Genomic DNA, 19,262 nt, shown 5'->3' with positions numbered 1-19,262 from the left:
ATTACACTCCCATTTCATACAGAGAGGAGTAACCCACTATTGAAAGCTCTTTTTTAATAGACTAAGGGTATGTCTACACTATGAAATTAGTTCGATATTATAGAAGTCAATTTTTAGAAATCAATTTTATACAGTCGATCGCGTATGTCCACACTCAGTGCATTAAATCGGCGGAGTGCGTCCTCACTACCGTGGCTAGCAGAGGCTTACAGAGCGGTGCACTAGGGGTAGCTATCCCGCAGTTCCCACAATCTCCACTGCCCATTGGAATTCTGGGTTAAGCTCCCAATGCCTGATGGGGCAAAAATATTGTTGGGGGTGGTTTTGGGTACGTTAGTCGCCCCTCCCTCTATGAAAGCAACGGCAGACAATTGTTTCATGCCTTTCCCCACCCTGTGCGAACACCATTCTGCTTTCAGCAGATGGTGCAGTAGGACTGCTAACTGTCATCATCCACCGCTCCAACGCCGCTCTGCTGCTATTGTCTCAATAGCGAATTTCTCCATGTTGTCTGTCACAGGCTCCCGGGTACGTGTGTTCTTCCTTGGGAAATGTGTGCGGTGCTAACCGTCGTCCTCCACCACTTCCGCTGCCATGCTGCTCTCCTGAATCCACCTCACAGGTCCTCTCATCATTCTCTATAAATATCTATTCTCGTGGCATCTGTCATCAACCACCGCTTCCGCTGCCACTCTGCTCTCCTGCAGACGCCATACCATGGCAAGCATGGAGCCCACTCAGATCACCGTGGCACTTATGAGCATTGTAAACACCTCGCGCATTATCCTGCAGAACCAGAACCTGCAAAAGCAGGCAAGGAGGCGACGGAAGCGCGGTGACAAGAGTGATGAGGACATGGACACAGACTTCTCTCAAAGTACGGGCCCCGACAATTTGGACATCCTGGTGGATGACCTTACATTGTGATTGACCTTACAATAAGTCAATAAGTTATTGACCTTACATTGGACACTCATTAGCTATCAGGATCAGAGGCTGCCCTGGTCTATGCTGATTACATCTGTGCTGAGCCAAGAACCTCTGATTGCTAAAAAGAGCAAAGGTTTCAACTAATAAGAGATTCTGAATTAAAGTTTGCAGGTGACACAAAAATTGGGGCAGTGGTAAATCATGAAGAGGCCAGGTCACTGATTCAGAGCAATCTGGATCACTTGGTAAACTGGGCGTAAGCAAACAATATGTGTTTTAATACCACTAAATGTGAAAAGTATACATCTAGGAACAAAGAATGGTAGCCTTATTTACAGGATGGGGGACTCCATCCCGGGAAGCAGAGATTGTGAAAACTGTTTTGGGGTAGTGGTGGGTTCAGCTAACATGAACACCCAGTGTGCTGCTGTGTCCAAAAGAGCTAACGAGGTTGTGGGATGCATAAACAGGGGACTTTCCAGCTGGAATAAAGAGGTTATTTTACCTCTTTATCTGGCACTGGTATGACCACCGCTGGAACACTTTGTCCAGTTCTGACCCCCACAATTCAAGAAGGATGTTGGTAAATTGGAGAGGATTCAGAGAAGAGCCATGAGAACGATTAAAGGATTAGAAAACATGCCTCCTAGCAATAGACTCAAGTTGCTCAATCAGTTCATCTTAACGTGAAGGTTAAGGGGTAACTTGATTAGTCTAGTTGGCTCTTCAATCTAGCAGAGAAAGGTACAACACACTCCAATGGCTGGAAGTTGAAGCCAGACAAATTCAGACTGGAAATAAGGCATACATTTTTAACAGTGACAGTAATTAACCATTGGAACAATTTACCAAGTGTTGTGGTAGATTCATAGAATCATAGAATATCAGGGTTGGAAGGGACCTCAGGAGGTCATCTAGTCCAACCCCCTGCTCAAAGCAGGACCAATCCCCAATTAAATCATCCCAGCCAGGGCTTTGTCAAGCCTGACCTTAAAAACTTCTAAGGAAGGAGATTCCACCACCTCCCTAGGTAACGCATTCCAGTGTTTCACCACCTTCCTAGTGAAAAAGTTTTTCCTAATATCCAACCTAAACCTCCCCCACTGCAACTTGAGACCATTACTCCTTGTCCTGTCATCTTCTACCACTGAGAATAGTCTAGAACCATCCTCTTTGGAACCACCTCTCAGGTAGTTGAAAGCAGCTATCAAATCCCCCCTCATTCTTCTCTTCTGCAGACTAAACAATCCCAGTTCCCTCAGCCTCTCCTCATAAGTCATGTGTTCCAGACCCCTAATCATTTTTGTTGCCCTTCGCTGGACTCTCTCCAATTTTTCCACATCCTTCTTGTAGTGTGGGACCCAAAACTGGACACAGTACTCCAGATGAGGCCTCACCAATGTCGAATAGAGGGGAACGATCAGTCCCTCGATCTGCTGGCTATGCCCCTACTTATACATCCCAAAATGCCATTGGCCTTCTTGGCAATTCTCCATCATTGACCATTTTTCAATCAAATTTTTAAATCTCACAGCTCCCATTGGCCAGGAATGGTGAACTGTGGCCACTGAGAGCTGCGGGCGGCCGTGCCTGCGGATGGTCAAGTTAAACAAACTGTCACACGGCCTGCCAGCGGATTACCCTGACCGGCCGCAGGTTGCCACCACTGTCCTAACCCTCGTCCTCTGGCCATGTGAAGCTCATCTCCCAGAGGAGGCATGCAATGGGACAGGGGCATGCAAAGCCTTTCCCCATCACATAGTTCCTCTGATCTTTCTCTGCACCTTTAGGGCTATACTGTGTAAAGGGAGAAGACCATATGGCCCTGCAGAAGGAAGTTCACAGTGTGTATAACAACCATTGCACAGCTTCCCAAGCACACTGGGTGTGTCTACCCTGAGCTCCCATTGCTGCACTAGGTGAATTCAGGCAGAATGCCCCTGCTGTGCTGCAGAGTAGACCAGCTATGTCTAAAGAAAACATTAACATATGAGAGCCACAAAGCAGGGGTGGTGAAGATCTGGCCACTTAAGGGTTAACGTCTCTGCCACACTTTGCTGACAGAACCACTTTTCCGAATTTTATGCCTACAGCAAGTGAAGGCAGATGCACTGGGAAAATCGGAAGTGTAAATCTAGCCTTATCTAATCCAAGTTCTTTGCCAGGGAGATCTAGGAACTTCAGAGAACAGTGAAGTGACATTTAAAGGATACATCTAAGAGACTGATCATCTCTCTGCAGGTGTTTATGGTGAATCCATCACTTTTAATGTCTGCCTCTGAACAAAAACAAAGTCAGAAATACTTTAGATAAATATTTTCTGCAGCCCACAGAAATACAGTCCACCCACAGTCAGCATCTGCTACTAGGGCAAATACACTTTCATTACTACCAACATTTCTTCTATGCACCTCCTCTCCCAACTTATTAAAAAAAGAAAGTGAATATTTAGTACAAGCGAAAGGGTTTGGAGTCAAAAAATACCAGAGAGGAAAGGCCTGTTTATTCACAGAACATGTACAGCATGGGTAATTGCAGTACACGCTTTTCCCAAACTGCCCTGGCAAAGATCTATATTGCATCCATTGTAAAGAAAGAGCTTCTGTGTTTGCACTGAACAAAATTGATCCTTTTGTAGTCAATGTAGGTTACACAGAATACACTATAATGAACCGGGTAGCGTGTATGTGCAGGTGCCCTCTACTGGTAGAATTAGAGTTGCACATTCTATCAAATCCTGTACTGCTAATAGAGATTTCCCCTTAGCCCATGTGGCAGAGGATTGTGCTTTTGGAGCAGGAAAACCAGATTACATCTGTGTTGTCAATATAGGGGCCATGGTGTACCACACAGCAGCACCTCTGGAGTCCTCCTTAGGCATGGATTTCAAACAAGTACCTGTACAGTTTGTAAGATCGGATCCAAATGTAGAAACACACAGGGAGTGAGACCCAGTCAATTCTCCCAGGGCGAGCCCTGACCTCTCTATTCAGACTCCACATTCCAGTCCCATTATTTTGGGGTGACAGTTATCTTACAGAAAGATTCATTACCCTGAACGGATCCCAGCAGTTCTCTTTTAACATTATTACTTGTTTACGTGCTATCAGAAAGGACCATGGTACAGAAATTCATTGTGAATCAAAGAGAGATCCTGTATGTCTTACTTGCAGCATCTGCCTACCAGCCTTGCTCAGTGTGAAACATCTAGTGTCACTTACTCTTTGCTAGTACCCTATTCAGAACAGTTTGAAGTTCATTTGCAGTCATTTCACAGTCCTGGAAACAAGAAAAAAAAAAAAACACATTTCAGGTGATAACATAAATGTTTGGAACAAACCAATTGAGCATTCATTCACTGCAATACCCCTACAGACAACTCCACTTCTCATCCTTATCTTAAGGCTTGGGACTCTAACGCTAAGGTCTCCCGTGTAGCCGCTCTATGCCGACAAAAGTGCTACTGTAGACAAAGCCCGAGGACACACCACAGATATTTCCTTATACTTAGAATGTGAAGTGAGTGGTATCTCAGGTACCACAGTGTGGCAACCCACTAAATGTGACGTGTCTACCAGCAACCACTGGCTCAGTTCCTCAACTAAGGAGATTCAGAAACACATCCAGACTTATGGAAACTGAAAGGGAAGCAGCTGAAATTCACCAATCACAACTCAAACAGGCTTCTGTGGCTAAAAATGATGCTCTCACACTTAAAATTGGCCCCAGGTATTTGCTCCTTAAGAGCAAACCCAATGTGACAGCTACAAGCTAGTTTGTGCAGCAGGATCCTGCAGATGCCAAGGTCTCCTATGCAGTAGAGTGCAATACTACCCTCTAGCTAACAGATTCCTGAGTCCAGCAACTTCTAACCAACAAGGAATATAGTCCTAATATCTATTAGTACAACACTCCAAATTATGCACCAGCACCAGGTAGCTGACTCCCCAGGTAATTTATATCACCACATAGTAACATCACTCACTTCCACCGTTCTTAAAGGGAGGCTACACCTTGAGAGAATCACATTCAGCACCGATATGAGGAATAACGTAGTACAACTGTTCTATTGTAAGGTACATTAAATTGGACCAAAATGGTAGCTGAGAGTTAATAAAAGGGGAAATCCATTCTTCAGAAGACTAGATAAACAAGAGAATTGGTACTCAAAATAGTTTTCTGCCTCTGTACTAAGATGTCACTATCTTTTTCTCTCTTTAAACCACTCACCTCTCCAGAAAGCTTCTGAAACAGGTTCTTGAACTCCTTATCTATGTCCTTGTCATCAACATGAGGCTAAAGGGAAGAGAGAACCAATAATGTGGTTTATTATTCCAGACACAGGTGCCAGAAAATGGGTGGAGGTGTTTGAAATTGCCAAACAAAATTTCCTAAATAAATGGCTTAATTCCATTTGGAAGATGAGCGGGGTCGGAGAGCTCTGGCTCAAGCCCAAGCCTGAATGTCTATGCAGCAATTTTATAGCCCCGCAGCCTGTCCCAAGTCAGCTGCGGATGTTTAACTACTGTGTAGTCAGACCCTGATTGGAAAGGACTCTTGTGTTATCACATTAGGATCACAAAATAGATGTGGAGAAAAATTATATTGAGCCTGTCTTTAGCAATTACACAGTTCCTTGGAGGTCTGCTTTTGAGATTCTTCTTTATGGAAAGGATCACACTATACCACGGTATTATATTCTTCTTGTGTATATGTATTCTGAACTGATGTACTACAGCTCAGTTACAGAATTGCGTGGGCAAAATTTTGCCCCAAAAATGCACATGGAACCTGTAAGCCAGATAGATAGGGAAAGGAGGTTTTCAATTACAGGGCTTCTTTACATGAGTATGGATACTCTGATTTCAGCTCAAGCCAACAGCAGCAAAATCCCAAATCAAATGTCTGCTTGCCCAAGAAGCTGTTCATTTAGACCTAACTGGCATTTACCTCATATGGTTTTGCAGCCACTACATCACCAATTTCCCTGAGGAAAAATAAAAATAAAAGAAATGACCAATCTAGTATTTACAAAGCAATGGATCCTTGTATAGGACTGCGGTCTCTAACACGGTAACTTGAGCTTTTCAGTCTGCAGTAATCCTACCTCAGCACACACCACTACATTTTTAAAATCATGCACACCAGGTGACCTTTTCTTTTGCCGTGTATTCAGCCTCTCCAGCCTTTTCCTTCTACTGGCCACTTTGTAGGATATATATGCTTGAAGACCATCTCTTCCCCCACACTTCTGATCCTTCCTCTGAACACATCTGCTCAATGTGCAGTAGCAGTCAAAAAAGCTAAATACTAGGAACCATTAAGAAAGGGACAGATGATAAAACAGAAAATATCAATGCCACTATATAAATCCATGGTACACCCACACCTTGAATACTGTGTGCAGTTCTTATCAGCCCATCTCAAAAAAGATATTGGAATTGGAAAAGGTGGAGAAGGGCAACAAAAAAGTTAGGGGTATGGAACAGCTTCTGTATAAAGAGAGATTAAAAAGACTGGAACTTTTCAGCTTGGAAAAGAGAAGACTAATCAGGGATATGATAGAGGTCTATAAAATCATTATTTACTTTCTCCACACCACTCATGAAGTGTTATTTACGCCTTCACATAACACAAGAACCAGTGTCACCCAATGAAATTAATAGGCAGCTGGTTTAAAAAAACAACAAAACACAAAACAAAAGGAAGTACTTCTTCACACACAGAGTCAACTTGTGGAGCTCCTTGCCAGGGGATATTGTGAAGGCCAAGACTATAATGGGGTTTAAAAAAGAAAAAGTTCATGGAGGATAGGTTCATCAATGGCTATTAGCCAAGATGGTCAGGGATGCAACTCCATGCTCTGAGTGTCCCTAACCTCTGATTACCAGAAGCTGGGAGTGGACAACAGGGGCTGGATCACTTGGTGATTGCCTGCTCTGTTCATTCCCTCTGGGGCACCTGGTATTGGTCACTGTCGGAAGACAGGATACTGGGCTAGGTGCACCTTTGATCTGACACAATATAGCCGTTTGTGTGTTTCCCATGGCACTTTTTGACAAAACTTTTACTCTGTAGACCCCAGGTGGTATTCAGATACTACAATAGTGGGTGCTAGAACATAGTGGACAAGCCATTGCTCTATAATGTGGGCTGGAGCACCCACAGAAAAAACAATAGTGGGTGCTGAGCACCCACCAGTGGGCCCTGCCAATCTGCTCCTCCCCCCACCCTCACCTCCAACCCACTGTGGATCAGCTCTTCAGTGGCAGGCAGGAGGCGCTGGGGGAGGGGGCAGAGCAGAGACAGGGCATGCAACAGGGTGGGAAGAGGTGGGGTGGAGGCAGAAAGAGGGCGGATGGAGCTCGAGCATCCCCAAAGAAATGAGAAAGTTGGCACCTGCGTGTGGATGTATTGACTGATACAAGTAGCCCTTGAGTTGGGGGCCTTAAAGGTTCAACTCTCAAGTCTCCCATGTAGTGTGGATCATTCCACCTTGCTCCTTGCATACCTCACCTTGAGCAGGGAGAATTATGAAGAAGATACATACTGAGTTTTAGCCTGTTTCTCAGAGAAAACTCTAAGGCAGAACTCTCCATCTTTGAAAGGCTCGAATGTGGATGGCACAATGAGGTACTCTCCTGGGGGCAGTTTGAGACGGCTGGAGACTTCGCGCAGGTTAACATAGGTGTCAGACCGGGCTACGGGTCGGTGGGTTGTGAAGAAATCTCGGCTCAGATGGACATCTGTGTGATTTTTCAGCTGGCAAAAATAATATTCTATTAAAAAAAATCAACTGGATAAAGTCACCAGAAAGCCTAATGTCCCTAGTTCTATTTCATTGTTTAAAAGCCATCCCCAGAACTTTATGCTAGTTGGAAGCAATATAACCTCTGAGTGCAGGCAAGGGAGACAAGCACGAATGTTCTGCCGTATCAGCATAAAAAACAAACCCAGAACAGGCTGAACAACAGAAAGGGGATGGTGCTTAACTCTATCAGGATCAAACTTATGTGTCTCTAATGTCTGTGAGACAATAGCAAATAGTACCATGTTAATGTGCACTCACAGCTTGACAAATTTGTTGTGAATAAGTTGTTCTGTTAATTTAGCACTTTCTTTTCATGAATTGTTCATGAAAAGACTGATTTTTTACAAATTTTATTCAGCCTATGGGGTGTTTGCAAACTGTTCGCTTTGACTATTCATGGCATGTGATTGGTCACCTAAGCCACAGAGGGCTGCCAGCCCTCCAGGATTGGCCTGGAGTCTCCAGGAGTTAAAGATTAATCTTTAAAGATGTCATGTGATGAAATCTCCAGGAATACATCCAATGAAAACTGGCAACCCTAAAGTCACATGCTGTTTCTGCTCTGCGATTGGAGGACTAAATTTTTTTAAACAGGAAAAGAGTGAATAGTTAACACGCTTGTTCTCATATCACTGTGGCATTCATGAGCACAAAATATTCAAGAGGACAAAACCCTAGTCATGAGAGTGTTCATGTATAGCAATAAGGGACACACATATGAACAAGCCAAATGGCCATTCAGAATTCACGCAGATGTTTGCTAGCATTGCAGCTCTAGCACCCATGTAGCATGGCTAACACTCAGATTTCTTCAGTCACCTGTTTCACCAGCCTCACAGCCCTATCATCTATTCCTTGCTTCTGACAGTATCCATAATCCAAAACTGTGAATGGATGCAGGTTGTCCTTCAGCAACACTACAAACAGAATATTCTTTTTATTGGCTATGTTAGGTGAGCTATGAGCTGCTGCAATGGAAACTTCAAGCACCTTCTACCTCTAACAGTAGGCATAAGGATAACATGGCTTGAGGTTTTCAAAGCCAACTAGGGGATTTAGCCACACAACTCCCCTTCATTTCAGAGGGAAATGTGTGGCTAATCCCTTATCTGTTTTGAAAATCCAACTCAACAGTTCCATGGACTGATAATCTGCTTATACTCTAGAGTTTAAGCAAATCAGCCACTCATAGCTGAACACAATTAAAAACAAGATCCCAGTGCTAAATACACCTTTAGAAATCTCATTCAACTTACCTTTACTCCATAAACTTTTCCTTCAAAATGTGTGACTCATCAAGGCAATGATACAAGAAAGATGGAGCATGTCTGACAGAAGGTGTGCCGACTGCTACACTGATAGTGTTTCTGGCTTGACTATAAAGCCAGGTCACAGGGTAAATGTGCTGAACTCATTTGTAAGGGTGATCAGATGTAACTTCTTATATAAAAGTAGTATATTTAACAATAATAACCCTAAACACTACAGCATCTCTGTTGTAAGCTATAGAATAATGTGGTGCCTTTTCTCTTTTTTTAAAGTAAGGATTGGGTTTTGGTATAATCAACTATTCAAACTATTTCTCCCCACCCATTCTGAAGCTAAACTACACGGCAATGAAAAATTCAGAAATCAGATCCAGCATTTTTTCAATGTATAAGTTCCATTTCCCTTTGTGTCTGAAGCTGTAAACAGAGAGCAGATAATTGGTACATAGTTGCACGTTATGTTATTGGGCAAGAACAAAGGGGATGAAAAAAACACAGCAAAATTGGCAGCACAGAATGCTACACTATAGTAACGAATATGACTCCATCTAGCTCTAAACACCCCTTTGTGGTCCTAATTTTAGAAATGGAAAGCCTCTTTATCTTAACATTGACACTTGATTGAGGAGATAGAGTTGGGTAAATTGATGACATTGTGCCACTGCCCAGCAAAGACAGAGGGACCCACAGAGTTTGATATTTCTTTAAGTAATGTAAACTGGGTTTTCCTCTAAGCAGGAAAGGAAAATACAGTATGGACCTTGTTCTGCCATAATCTTTACTAGACACACAGATCCAATTCTGATCTTAGTTACATTAAGGTCAATGGCAGTCAATGGAGTCACTCCATATTTAGACTAGTGTAAATGAGATCAAAATCTGACTGGGATGAAACCTCATCCTACAGTTCCTTTAAAATGGCTATTCAGAAGATGCAGTGTTGGTCTTCAAATATCAATTTAGTGATTTAAAAAAAAAAACACCCCAGTCAAAGTTCTCCCGAAGGTTTGTAGTCAGTTTAGAAGGCACCATGCTTTAAGCAGCAGTTGTATTAAACAGGTGGTGGCCATCTGGAGGATGGAAGTCTCCAGCGGAATGTACATACCTCTTCAGGGACCTGCAAAAGAGAAGTTAATAATGAAAAGAGGCTGCTTAGTATCTTCTGCAGTCAGTTGGGTGAAATGTTAACTAATGCCACATTTTATAGACTCAGGTAGTTTGTCTTTCATTCCTATTTACAACCATTTAATGCAATTCTAGTCCATGCACAAAGTTTCCACTTGTGCTAGAACTGTTCCAAAGGAAAATTAATTTCAGGATTTGGCCAAATGTTCTGTTTTTACTCAGAGGCAATGAGAGCTTAGTTCAAAATTGTTTTGAAAATTTATGAGAACAGGCATAAAATATATTTGCCTGCCATTACCATAATACTGATGAAAAATGTAATGATGATATCTGTTTTGACTTGTGATTAAAATATTTGCCAGAAGGCAAATAGTTTTGCAAAGCAGTTTTAATCTGTGTAATTTAGCCCTTGATAAGTTAATAAAATAGCTAAAAAGCACTGCTGCAATTTGCACTTATGAATATAGGACATTATTTTCAAAAGCACCCAAGTGATTTGAGAGCACAAATTTCAATGGGACTTGTGCTCTCAAGTCACTTAAGTGCTTTTGAAAAATTCACCCATAGCCTCTTAGCCCTGGTCTACACTAGGACTTTAGGTCGAATTTAGCAGCGTTAAATCGATGTAAACCTGCACCCGTCCACACGATGAAGCCCTTTATTTCGACTTAAAGGGCTCTTAAAATCAATTTCCTTACTCCACCCCTGACAAGTGGATTAGCGCTTAAATTGGCCTTGCTGGTCGAATTTGGACACAATTCAACGGTATTGGCCTCCGGGAGCTATCCCAGAGTGCTCCATTGTGACTGCTCTGGACAGCACTCTCAACTCAGAAGCACGATTGTTTGCCGTTGCTCTGATGGAGGGAGGGGCGACTGACGACATGGCTTACAGGGTTGGCTTACAGGGAGTTAAAATCAACAAAGGGGGTGGCTTTACATCAAGGAGTATTTCAGGCAGGACTTCACGGAGGATTCCAATAAGAAATGGTGCACCTAAGTTATTGTTCTTATTGGAACAAGGAGATTAGTCTGGCCTCTGATTGATACATGGCTAGATTTACCTCGCTGCACCTTCTCTGTGAATGACTGCAGTGTGACGTAGAGGAATGAGTCCACTAGACGGCGGGCGGGGGGGGGGGGGGTTGCAAATGAGTACAAAACAAATCTGGTCTATTTCTTGTTTTGATACACTCCATCTATCTTTTACATCTTTGGCTGGCAGCAAACGGTGCAGAAGGACTGCATGCCATCCACATCTCATGGCTGCTCAGCAGAAGATGGTACAATAGGACTGCTAGCCATCCTCATCTCTTGCCTGCCCAGCAGAAGATGATGCAATAGGACTGCTAGCAATCCGTATCACCTGCCTGCTCACCATAAGATGGTTCAATAGGACTGACTGCAGGACTAAAGAAAATGACTTGATCAAGTCACTCCAAATTTAGTCCCTGTGCCCATGTCTGCCCAGGCGCTCCTGATCAACCTCACAGAGGCGACCAGGAGCACCTCGGACATGACGATGACGGCTACCAGTCCTATTGCACCGTCTGCTGCTACAAGGCAATGGGTTGCTGCTGCTGTGTAGCAATGCAGTACCGCGTCTGCCAGCACCCAGGACACATAGGGTGACAGTGAGCTGAGCGGGCTCCATGCTTGCCGTGGTATGGTGTCTGCACAGGTAACTCAGGAAAAAAGGCACAAAACAATTGTCTGCCCTTGCTTTCACGGAGGGAGGGAGGGAACGGGGGCCTGACGATATGTACCCAGAACCACCCGCAACAATGTTTTAGCCCCATCAGGCATTGGGATCTCAACCCAGAATGCCAATGGGCAGCAGAGACTGCGGGAACTGTGGGATAGCTACCCACAGTGCAACACTCCGGAAGTCGACTCTAGCCTCGGTACTGTGGAAGCACTCCGCCGAGTTAATGCACTTAGAGCATTTTCTGTGGGGACACACACACTCGAATATATAAAACCGATTTCTAAAAAACCAACTTCTATAAATTCGACCTAATTTCGTAGTGTAGACATACCCTTATAGAATGTCTTTTATGTCTAGTTTAGATAGGAGTGCATTGGTTGGAGGCTCATACCATATATAAGAGTATAAGCCTGTGCACTCAGTTGTAAGAGTTATTACTACTGTAATTGTCTTTCAGTTAGCTTCAGTGACATGACTTATATAAGATTCTACCAGGCAGGTAAGCTTCAGTATGCCCATTCTCTTTTCTTGTTATACACATCTGCTCAGCATTTTCCTGACTAGAGTAGGTCTTCCTTGGCCATAGTCTCAGCTGGAATAATATCCATCCATAGGCGAAAGCGCCAGTGGCAGCTTGTATCATGGATGAGTGTCTAGGTTAGAGGATTTAGCAGCCCTTCCTTTCAAGGTAGAGTTCATTTGTTAAGAGTTACTAAATCTACCCTAACAAGTAAAAGATTATTAAGTGGGCAGGTGAGTGAGATTTCCCAAGATAGAAATACACTAAGGCAGAAAGATTGTGTTTTGGTCTGTCTGTAGTGATAGATAAGTATAGAGAGCCATTCTTTAATGTGCAAATTCTAGAATGCAAATGGATTGGGTTGCCTGGTATTAAACAGATGGCATGGGAAACACAGAGCTAGCTGTCTGCACAGACACGTTAGCACCAGGGAAAACCCTTGCCAATTTTGTACCAGTGCCACATTTTCAGCCCTGAAGAAAAGCTATCCCACATGTGTAGGAGATAAGGGAACCAAAATGCACAAGCTACTTCAGCAAAAGTTAGTCATTCCCATTAAAGACCTTTGCCTGTGGGAGTCTATGCTACACTTCATGATCTCATATCTGCAGAAAAGCAAGGAATTATGATATCAGTTGGAATTTCAAATTTTTTGTTTTGTTTCCATGGCATCACAGAAGTTAGAGATGGAAAAGTCCTACTCCCATCTCTGGCCTCTGCAGAATTGTTCCCTACAGTATATTATCCAACTGTTTACACAGACAGTGGTGACGCAAGTGTTATATAAAACCAGAAACCAACAGAACAATACTATGGTAGGTAGTGAAGCTAACACAATCTGAATATTCAAAGAAAAATAATTCAAGCAAACAGCAGGAACTAGTGATGGGCCTAAAACTGAACCATTTATCTGGAATCTCCTTCCATTACGAACCAGCACTGTTTAGGCTTTGCAAGAGAAAAGACCTGAATGAGACTGTTGACAAATTAGCCACCTCCACTTTTGAAGCGCTCTGTTAGAAACTGAAAGGTACAAACCCTGAACCATTTATCTGAACACTCCCATGCGATGGGGGTCAGATCGAATGAGAGAAGGATTTGAACCATCTCGCAAAACCAAAACCTGACTGAGGTGATGCTGAAAAGTCAAAAGCCTCTCTGAGCGTTGCCCATCTCGAGGAGAGCACAGCATTGAGTAACCCCTTAAAAGGAACTTACTGTACCTGATAGAGAGAATAGCCAATACTGAGTAGAGCTTCCCCCATCTTCTTCTGTCTCCTGCGGTTCTTCTGCATAAGGCCCACCAGCACAGTGCTTCCTTCATCATCATCGGGCTCATCCAGCTTGATTTTAAACTGAGGATTGGTCCAGTATGTCACTAAAAAAATCCCAAGGGAAAATGAAAGGAAAGAGCATTTGCTTTCACTGCTGCTGAGGTCATTCTCATGAGAGGTATAGAAACAGCACTTTGGAAAGACCTTCTTTGGGGTTCAGTCAAACCTTTCCATTACATTATATGGTTCCATGTTTTTCCAGCTGTGCTGTATATTTATTTAAGCAATAACAAATTACAAAGACATCTCCTGGGGAGTAATGACTAGCAGGGAGGAGCCAATGCCATAAACACCAACTAGTCATTTAGCCCCAGGAAATGTCCTCTGCTGAGACTGTTGTTGTTATATGGCCAAATCCCAGAGGGCCTCTCTTCAGGTTTGACCTGAAAATGCAAGGCCAAATTACGATACTCTGTGTCTTTTAGTGTTGAATTGTGACTGTATTGTGGCTTCCACAATCCACTGGTGATTAGTCCAGTCAGAAGCATGAGTAGTACAGGCAGGGAAAGTGCATAAAGAAAAGAGACTGTGCAGTAAATTAACTGCTCAAGTGAGGAAAGAAACCCTGATGAGAAAATGGGTCTGAATCAGGTTTTGATTTAGACCACATAGGTTTGGGTTAATATCAACACGTGTAGAAAATAGGTAAAAAACCCTAGAGAAGGAACTTCAGATCCAAACCCTTCTGGCTCTTAACTCCTTTCTAAGCTTCTAGTTCCAAATTAGAGAGAAAGAGAGACTTGACCTATTTTCTGAATCAGGCACTGATGCAGCCCAAGATGGCAGAAATCTCATGAAAATGACTGATTTCAGATTCCCAACCAGTCCTGATAATGGAAATCTCCAAATACCAGCTGATCTCATGAAATTTCTGCCATTTTTAGCTGAAATCTCATGGGAGCACTTTTCAACTTCAAACCCAAACGGACAGCCCTGATTCAGCCTTGAGCCTAGACCCTGGACTAAACCAGTCCAGATCTTTGCTTCACCTCTTTGATCCAACTACAAAAACACCAGAACACACACCTCCATGAAACAACCCACACTGCTGCTTCAACAGTGATACAACATGGAACCTGTGTTGGAAGAAATTGTATCTATTTCTTCACCACACAAACAAGTTTCACCTGGGTCTTTACCTGGATAGTTCTGGCAGCCACCAGCGGTAGAACCCCGTCTCCACTGACCATTGAATAAGGTCAGACCCCATTTATGAACCTTGTCACTCGACAGGGTGTCAGGAGTCAAGTTGCAGATCTCAAGCCGTGTAAACTGTCTTTGGAAATCTGAGAATGCCATCCTGACAAAGAACACAAAGAGTCCATGGTGAATTCATGAACTTGGAACATGGCCAGACCCACTGTGAATTGATCCCTTTTCTAATGGGGCAGAAAATGGCAGAACCACAGGAGAATTCCCTGAAATTCAGTCTAATTGAACTTTGGAACTAAAATTGGCTTCTAGGAACCCCAACCACCCCTTTAAGGCAACAGTTCTCAATGGCTAATATTCATTAAGGGCTCAACTGTGCCACCTTTGCTCATGCTGAATCATACCTTAGTACCCAAATAATTTCACTGAAATCAGTGCAGCTATGTGGGGAATGAGCCATACATCCAAACAGTCCCAGAGATTTAAAAAAAAAAAATTGGTTATCCTTCCATTGTTGATGTTTCTTACCCCCCCTCTGATAGCTCAGCCTGGGAAACATTCACCTTATTATTACATTAGAAGATAATCAGGTCATGTTGCCAGCTGCCCAGGAAAGTAGGACACACTGCCAACAGATATTCAAGCACTCGTGGGGACTGACACCATTCCTTGCACTCAGAATGATTCTGATTTCACTTCCACTGGCATAAATCAGGCATAACTCCATCAATGTCAGTGGAATTAACACTGAATAAATCCACAGCAAAGAAAATCTGAATCAGATCCGTCCCTGATTCTCCACTGTCTTGCACCTTGTGTAGCTATTTACATTTGCATAAAGAGGACAACTGCCATTCTAACTGAGGGTAGAGTTCTACAAAGATCAATTCAATATTAATCCATGTAACCAAATACTGGGCTGGATTTTCCACTCACTCCCGGTAAATAGATGCTACCAAGCTATAAAGCTGAACTTCCTCACTACTATTTAGGCAAAATCCAAGCCACAAAATATTGAGCATTTGAGCTACATCCTTGCCACCTCATCATGCTATAGAAACCCTAAGATACAGGTCATATTTGAATGGGAAGGGAGATAACCAACAGGCTCTCTCACACATCATGGCTGTGTTATTAACCCTTTGGATAGTGGTATTTTCCTCAACCACCATCCAAAGCAATGCTGTACATCTCCATGTACAGTCTCCTAAGGATTAATCCCACTAAATGATTCTTACCAAAACTCTCCATCATCTGCTTGCTTATCCAGAGCCTGTTTTTGTTTGGGATCAATATATTTCCATTCTGGAGCACTGCAGGCAAAACACAAGAGGCAATAAGTATAGTAGTTACATTTTACTTTATAAAAACTTCAGGAAGTTGGAATCTTTCTATACTTACAGAAGATAAAAGTACATATTTCCTTCAATGACTGGATCCTTTACTCATTCCAAGGGCTGTGCAAAATGCAAATTAACTCTATATACAGTTGGAAATTTAGACAAGCTGGTCAAAGAATCAGGCTTTACATTTAACTGTATTTGTGGCAAATGAACCCCACATTTAATCATAACTACAAGATGCAAGTATGCACAGATATCACTAGGACTATTAGGAAATGTTCTCTCAGTGTGAGATCTATTCTAATGTCTAAGTCTCCCAAGCAGAGTGGTGAAACCTCTATTATTTGGGACATTTTAAAACAAGAATGGAGAAAGAGCACTAGAAAAATATACTACAGGGAGCAATCCTGCACTGGTCACAGGGAAGGACTAGGTATCCAATGCTTCTATTCCATCTCTATCATACTATTGTACAGTAGGCCAGATTCTCATCTGATCCCATGAAAATCTGGAGTAACTCCATTGATTTCAGTGGAGATGATCCACAGTAAAACAGGTGTGACTGAGATCAGAATATGGCCCTGTAAGTTTATATGAAGCAGACTACTTTTAGGGTGAGCAAACCAGGTCCAATACAAGTAAGATTCACCCTAAAGCTTTGCTCAAGTTGCACACAAACTCAATGCTATAATTTCAGCCAGCCGGGATGAGAAGCAGATATATCAAAATCCTGCGTGAGAAATTTTCATGCTATTTTCAACCTGACCAAACCCAAGAAAAATCTTAGCAACGTTGTGACCATACTTCTCATGAGATACCAAGCCCACCTTCTGGCCCAGAGCGGTTCAGATGGGTATTCAAATGCTTGGGTGCTTAGCTGAACACAGAGCCTTTTGAGCTTTTCCAGCAGCAGTGAAACATTGCTCTTTCTTAGGTCTTGCAGTCCCATCGATGGAGTTGCACAGCAATTTGGCCCTATTGTGTTTTCTAGCCATGGAAATTGACTGAATACTACACTGGCATTTCACCAGCATCAGTAGGATACAGTCATGAGGAGAGTCACCTTGCGAAATGACATGGGTCTGACTTCCTTGGTCCTGTTCACAGCAAGAACTACAGACTACTCTCCACAAATAGAGAGCCCCGCCTAGGGTGACCAGACAGCAAATGTGAAAAATCGGGACAGGGGGTGGGGGTAATAGGAGCCTATATAAGGAAAAGACCCAAAAATCGGAACTGTCCCTATAAAATTGGGACATCTGGTCACCCTACTCCTGTCTGGGGGGAGGAGGTAAATCCCATGATGAGAACAGATCAATAGCCAGCACTGATAATTTATGAATAATGCTTTATTTCTGACAAAGATCAATTGATTTAACACCTTTTCCAAATGTGCTGTGTGGCTTATTAACTGCAGATATTACCAATTTAATTTTTAAAAGATATTGGAACACAGTGAGGAGAGGGATGTCACAGAATATAATAACCTACTTATCACTCCAGGCTCCGGTCCACTCCACTTCACCCCAGGGATTTCTAATCCTGACTAGCTTCTCTGGGCGCCCACGGTAGTTTACCTGTAGGATCCACAGCAAGCAGAGTCTGAGCATTATGTTAATTTACTCATTATCCTGTAGTATGCGCTTTTACAGCTAGAGAAAAAAAAACACAATTTGCACTCTAGTGGGATGTCAGAGAAAAAACCCACCAAACGTTTCCCACCCCATCATCATTTTACTCTCCCCTTCACCACCAACCCAGCACTACAAAAATAGCATTACTTACAGGCCTAATGGTGAGTCATACAATATATGGGTAACATGCAAGGATGAGCATCAGCTACAGCACAGCACAAGATCTGCATTCTCCACAGCATGTGACATTTCAGAAGATTGTACCAATTATGCTGCTGCACTAAGTTATTTAGCAGAATCTCCTCTATAATCACGATAGCTTGTGATATGTAGGGAAAGCTTGTGAAACGTAAGGTTCAAGTGAGTTTATAATATAGTCAGTTAGTACAATGCAGGTCGCAGGCTATGCTAATTTGTGAGGAAAACTGGTTTGAATAAGGTATCTGAGAGGTTATCACCAAGGGGAGAGATTTCAAGCTAAAGAACTATTACAGTCAATCTCTGTCTCTGTGGCTGTGAAGATATTAGCAACATTTTCATATGGGGTCAAATGTAGAGAGCCATCAGCAAGTTGTCAAAGGCCGTGTAGTATCACAAACCCAAAATTATAGTTGTTTGTTAGACTGGTAAATCATTCTGTGTGATGGCAAGTTTCATCAGCACTGTATAGGTCAGGTTTACCCATAGGAAACCTAATAGGTTTAGCCATTATGTATGAGCTTACCTCTTCTGCTCCAGTGAGAGAGTAAGCATGTCCCTTTACCAATTTCTTACTTGTGATAGCTTCAGTTTCAGCTACACTGGTGATCTAGGGCAATAAAAATACTGTTATATATTGCGCACACACACAGTTTTAAAGACCAAATTAATACAATTGCAGATATCTAAATGGTATTCTAAAAAAATTCAACAATACAAACTGTGTTAAACAGAAATGGACCCTAACCCTGGAGCTCTACTTTGTATCTCCAGAACCCCAGTTCCAAACACATCTGTGACTTGAGATGAGGGGGAGCTGAAATCTGAATCCAAATTTTCTCAATTTCATATATTCAGGTCCAGTCCATTATAGAGAGACGTTTCAGTTACAAACTTTTATTTGAACTCAGATCCAGAGCTCAGCTCGGTTGGTCAGAATCCAGTAAGTCAATAATAAACTCAGCCTCTGGTGAATATAAAGGGCTCAGTATGCCAAGATTCAGATATACAACACTGACCTTTTTACTGTGCAATTTTAAAAAAAAAAGTTGAGGGACAAGAGGAAGAAACAAATTTGAAAGATGTGGGCTTCTTTTAACCTATCTAATGTTTTCTATAACTGCTGAGACTGCCTATTACAGATGTCAGTGATTTATAGGATTGAGAAATGGAGCCAACTCCAGGTTGTGTGTGAGGAAAAGGGTGAGTGTGGGTCTCAAATGACTGACCTAGAGTACCT

The 19,262-nt window shown here is 42.6% G+C and overlaps 1 protein-coding gene across 1 annotated transcript in view; it reads right to left on the bottom strand.

The window, feature by feature from the left end:
- Positions 1 to 19,262, bottom strand: part of LOC141985258 (calpain-8-like) — a 47,207-nt gene that overhangs the window by 6,608 nt on the left and 21,337 nt on the right. Inside the window, exons 6-16 of the mRNA XM_074949200.1 lie at positions 18,549 to 18,632; positions 17,682 to 17,767; positions 16,086 to 16,160; positions 14,835 to 14,995; positions 13,585 to 13,739; positions 10,115 to 10,126; positions 7,481 to 7,692; positions 5,881 to 5,917; positions 5,161 to 5,226; positions 4,152 to 4,209; positions 3,144 to 3,208 (exon numbers count right to left, since the gene is read on the bottom strand). Coding sequence (XP_074805301.1) covers positions 3,144 to 3,208; positions 4,152 to 4,209; positions 5,161 to 5,226; positions 5,881 to 5,917; positions 7,481 to 7,692; positions 10,115 to 10,126; positions 13,585 to 13,739; positions 14,835 to 14,995; positions 16,086 to 16,160; positions 17,682 to 17,767; positions 18,549 to 18,632 — 1,011 coding nt within the window. The remainder of the gene's footprint in view (positions 1 to 3,143; positions 3,209 to 4,151; positions 4,210 to 5,160; positions 5,227 to 5,880; positions 5,918 to 7,480; positions 7,693 to 10,114; positions 10,127 to 13,584; positions 13,740 to 14,834; positions 14,996 to 16,085; positions 16,161 to 17,681; positions 17,768 to 18,548; positions 18,633 to 19,262) is intronic.

The sequence above is a fragment of the Natator depressus genome, chromosome 3, assembly GCF_965152275.1.
Source record: "Natator depressus isolate rNatDep1 chromosome 3, rNatDep2.hap1, whole genome shotgun sequence".
NCBI lineage: Eukaryota > Metazoa > Chordata > Testudines > Cheloniidae > Natator > Natator depressus.
Note: the sequence above shows the minus strand (reverse complement) of the source record. Positions and strands in the feature narration are given on the sequence as shown.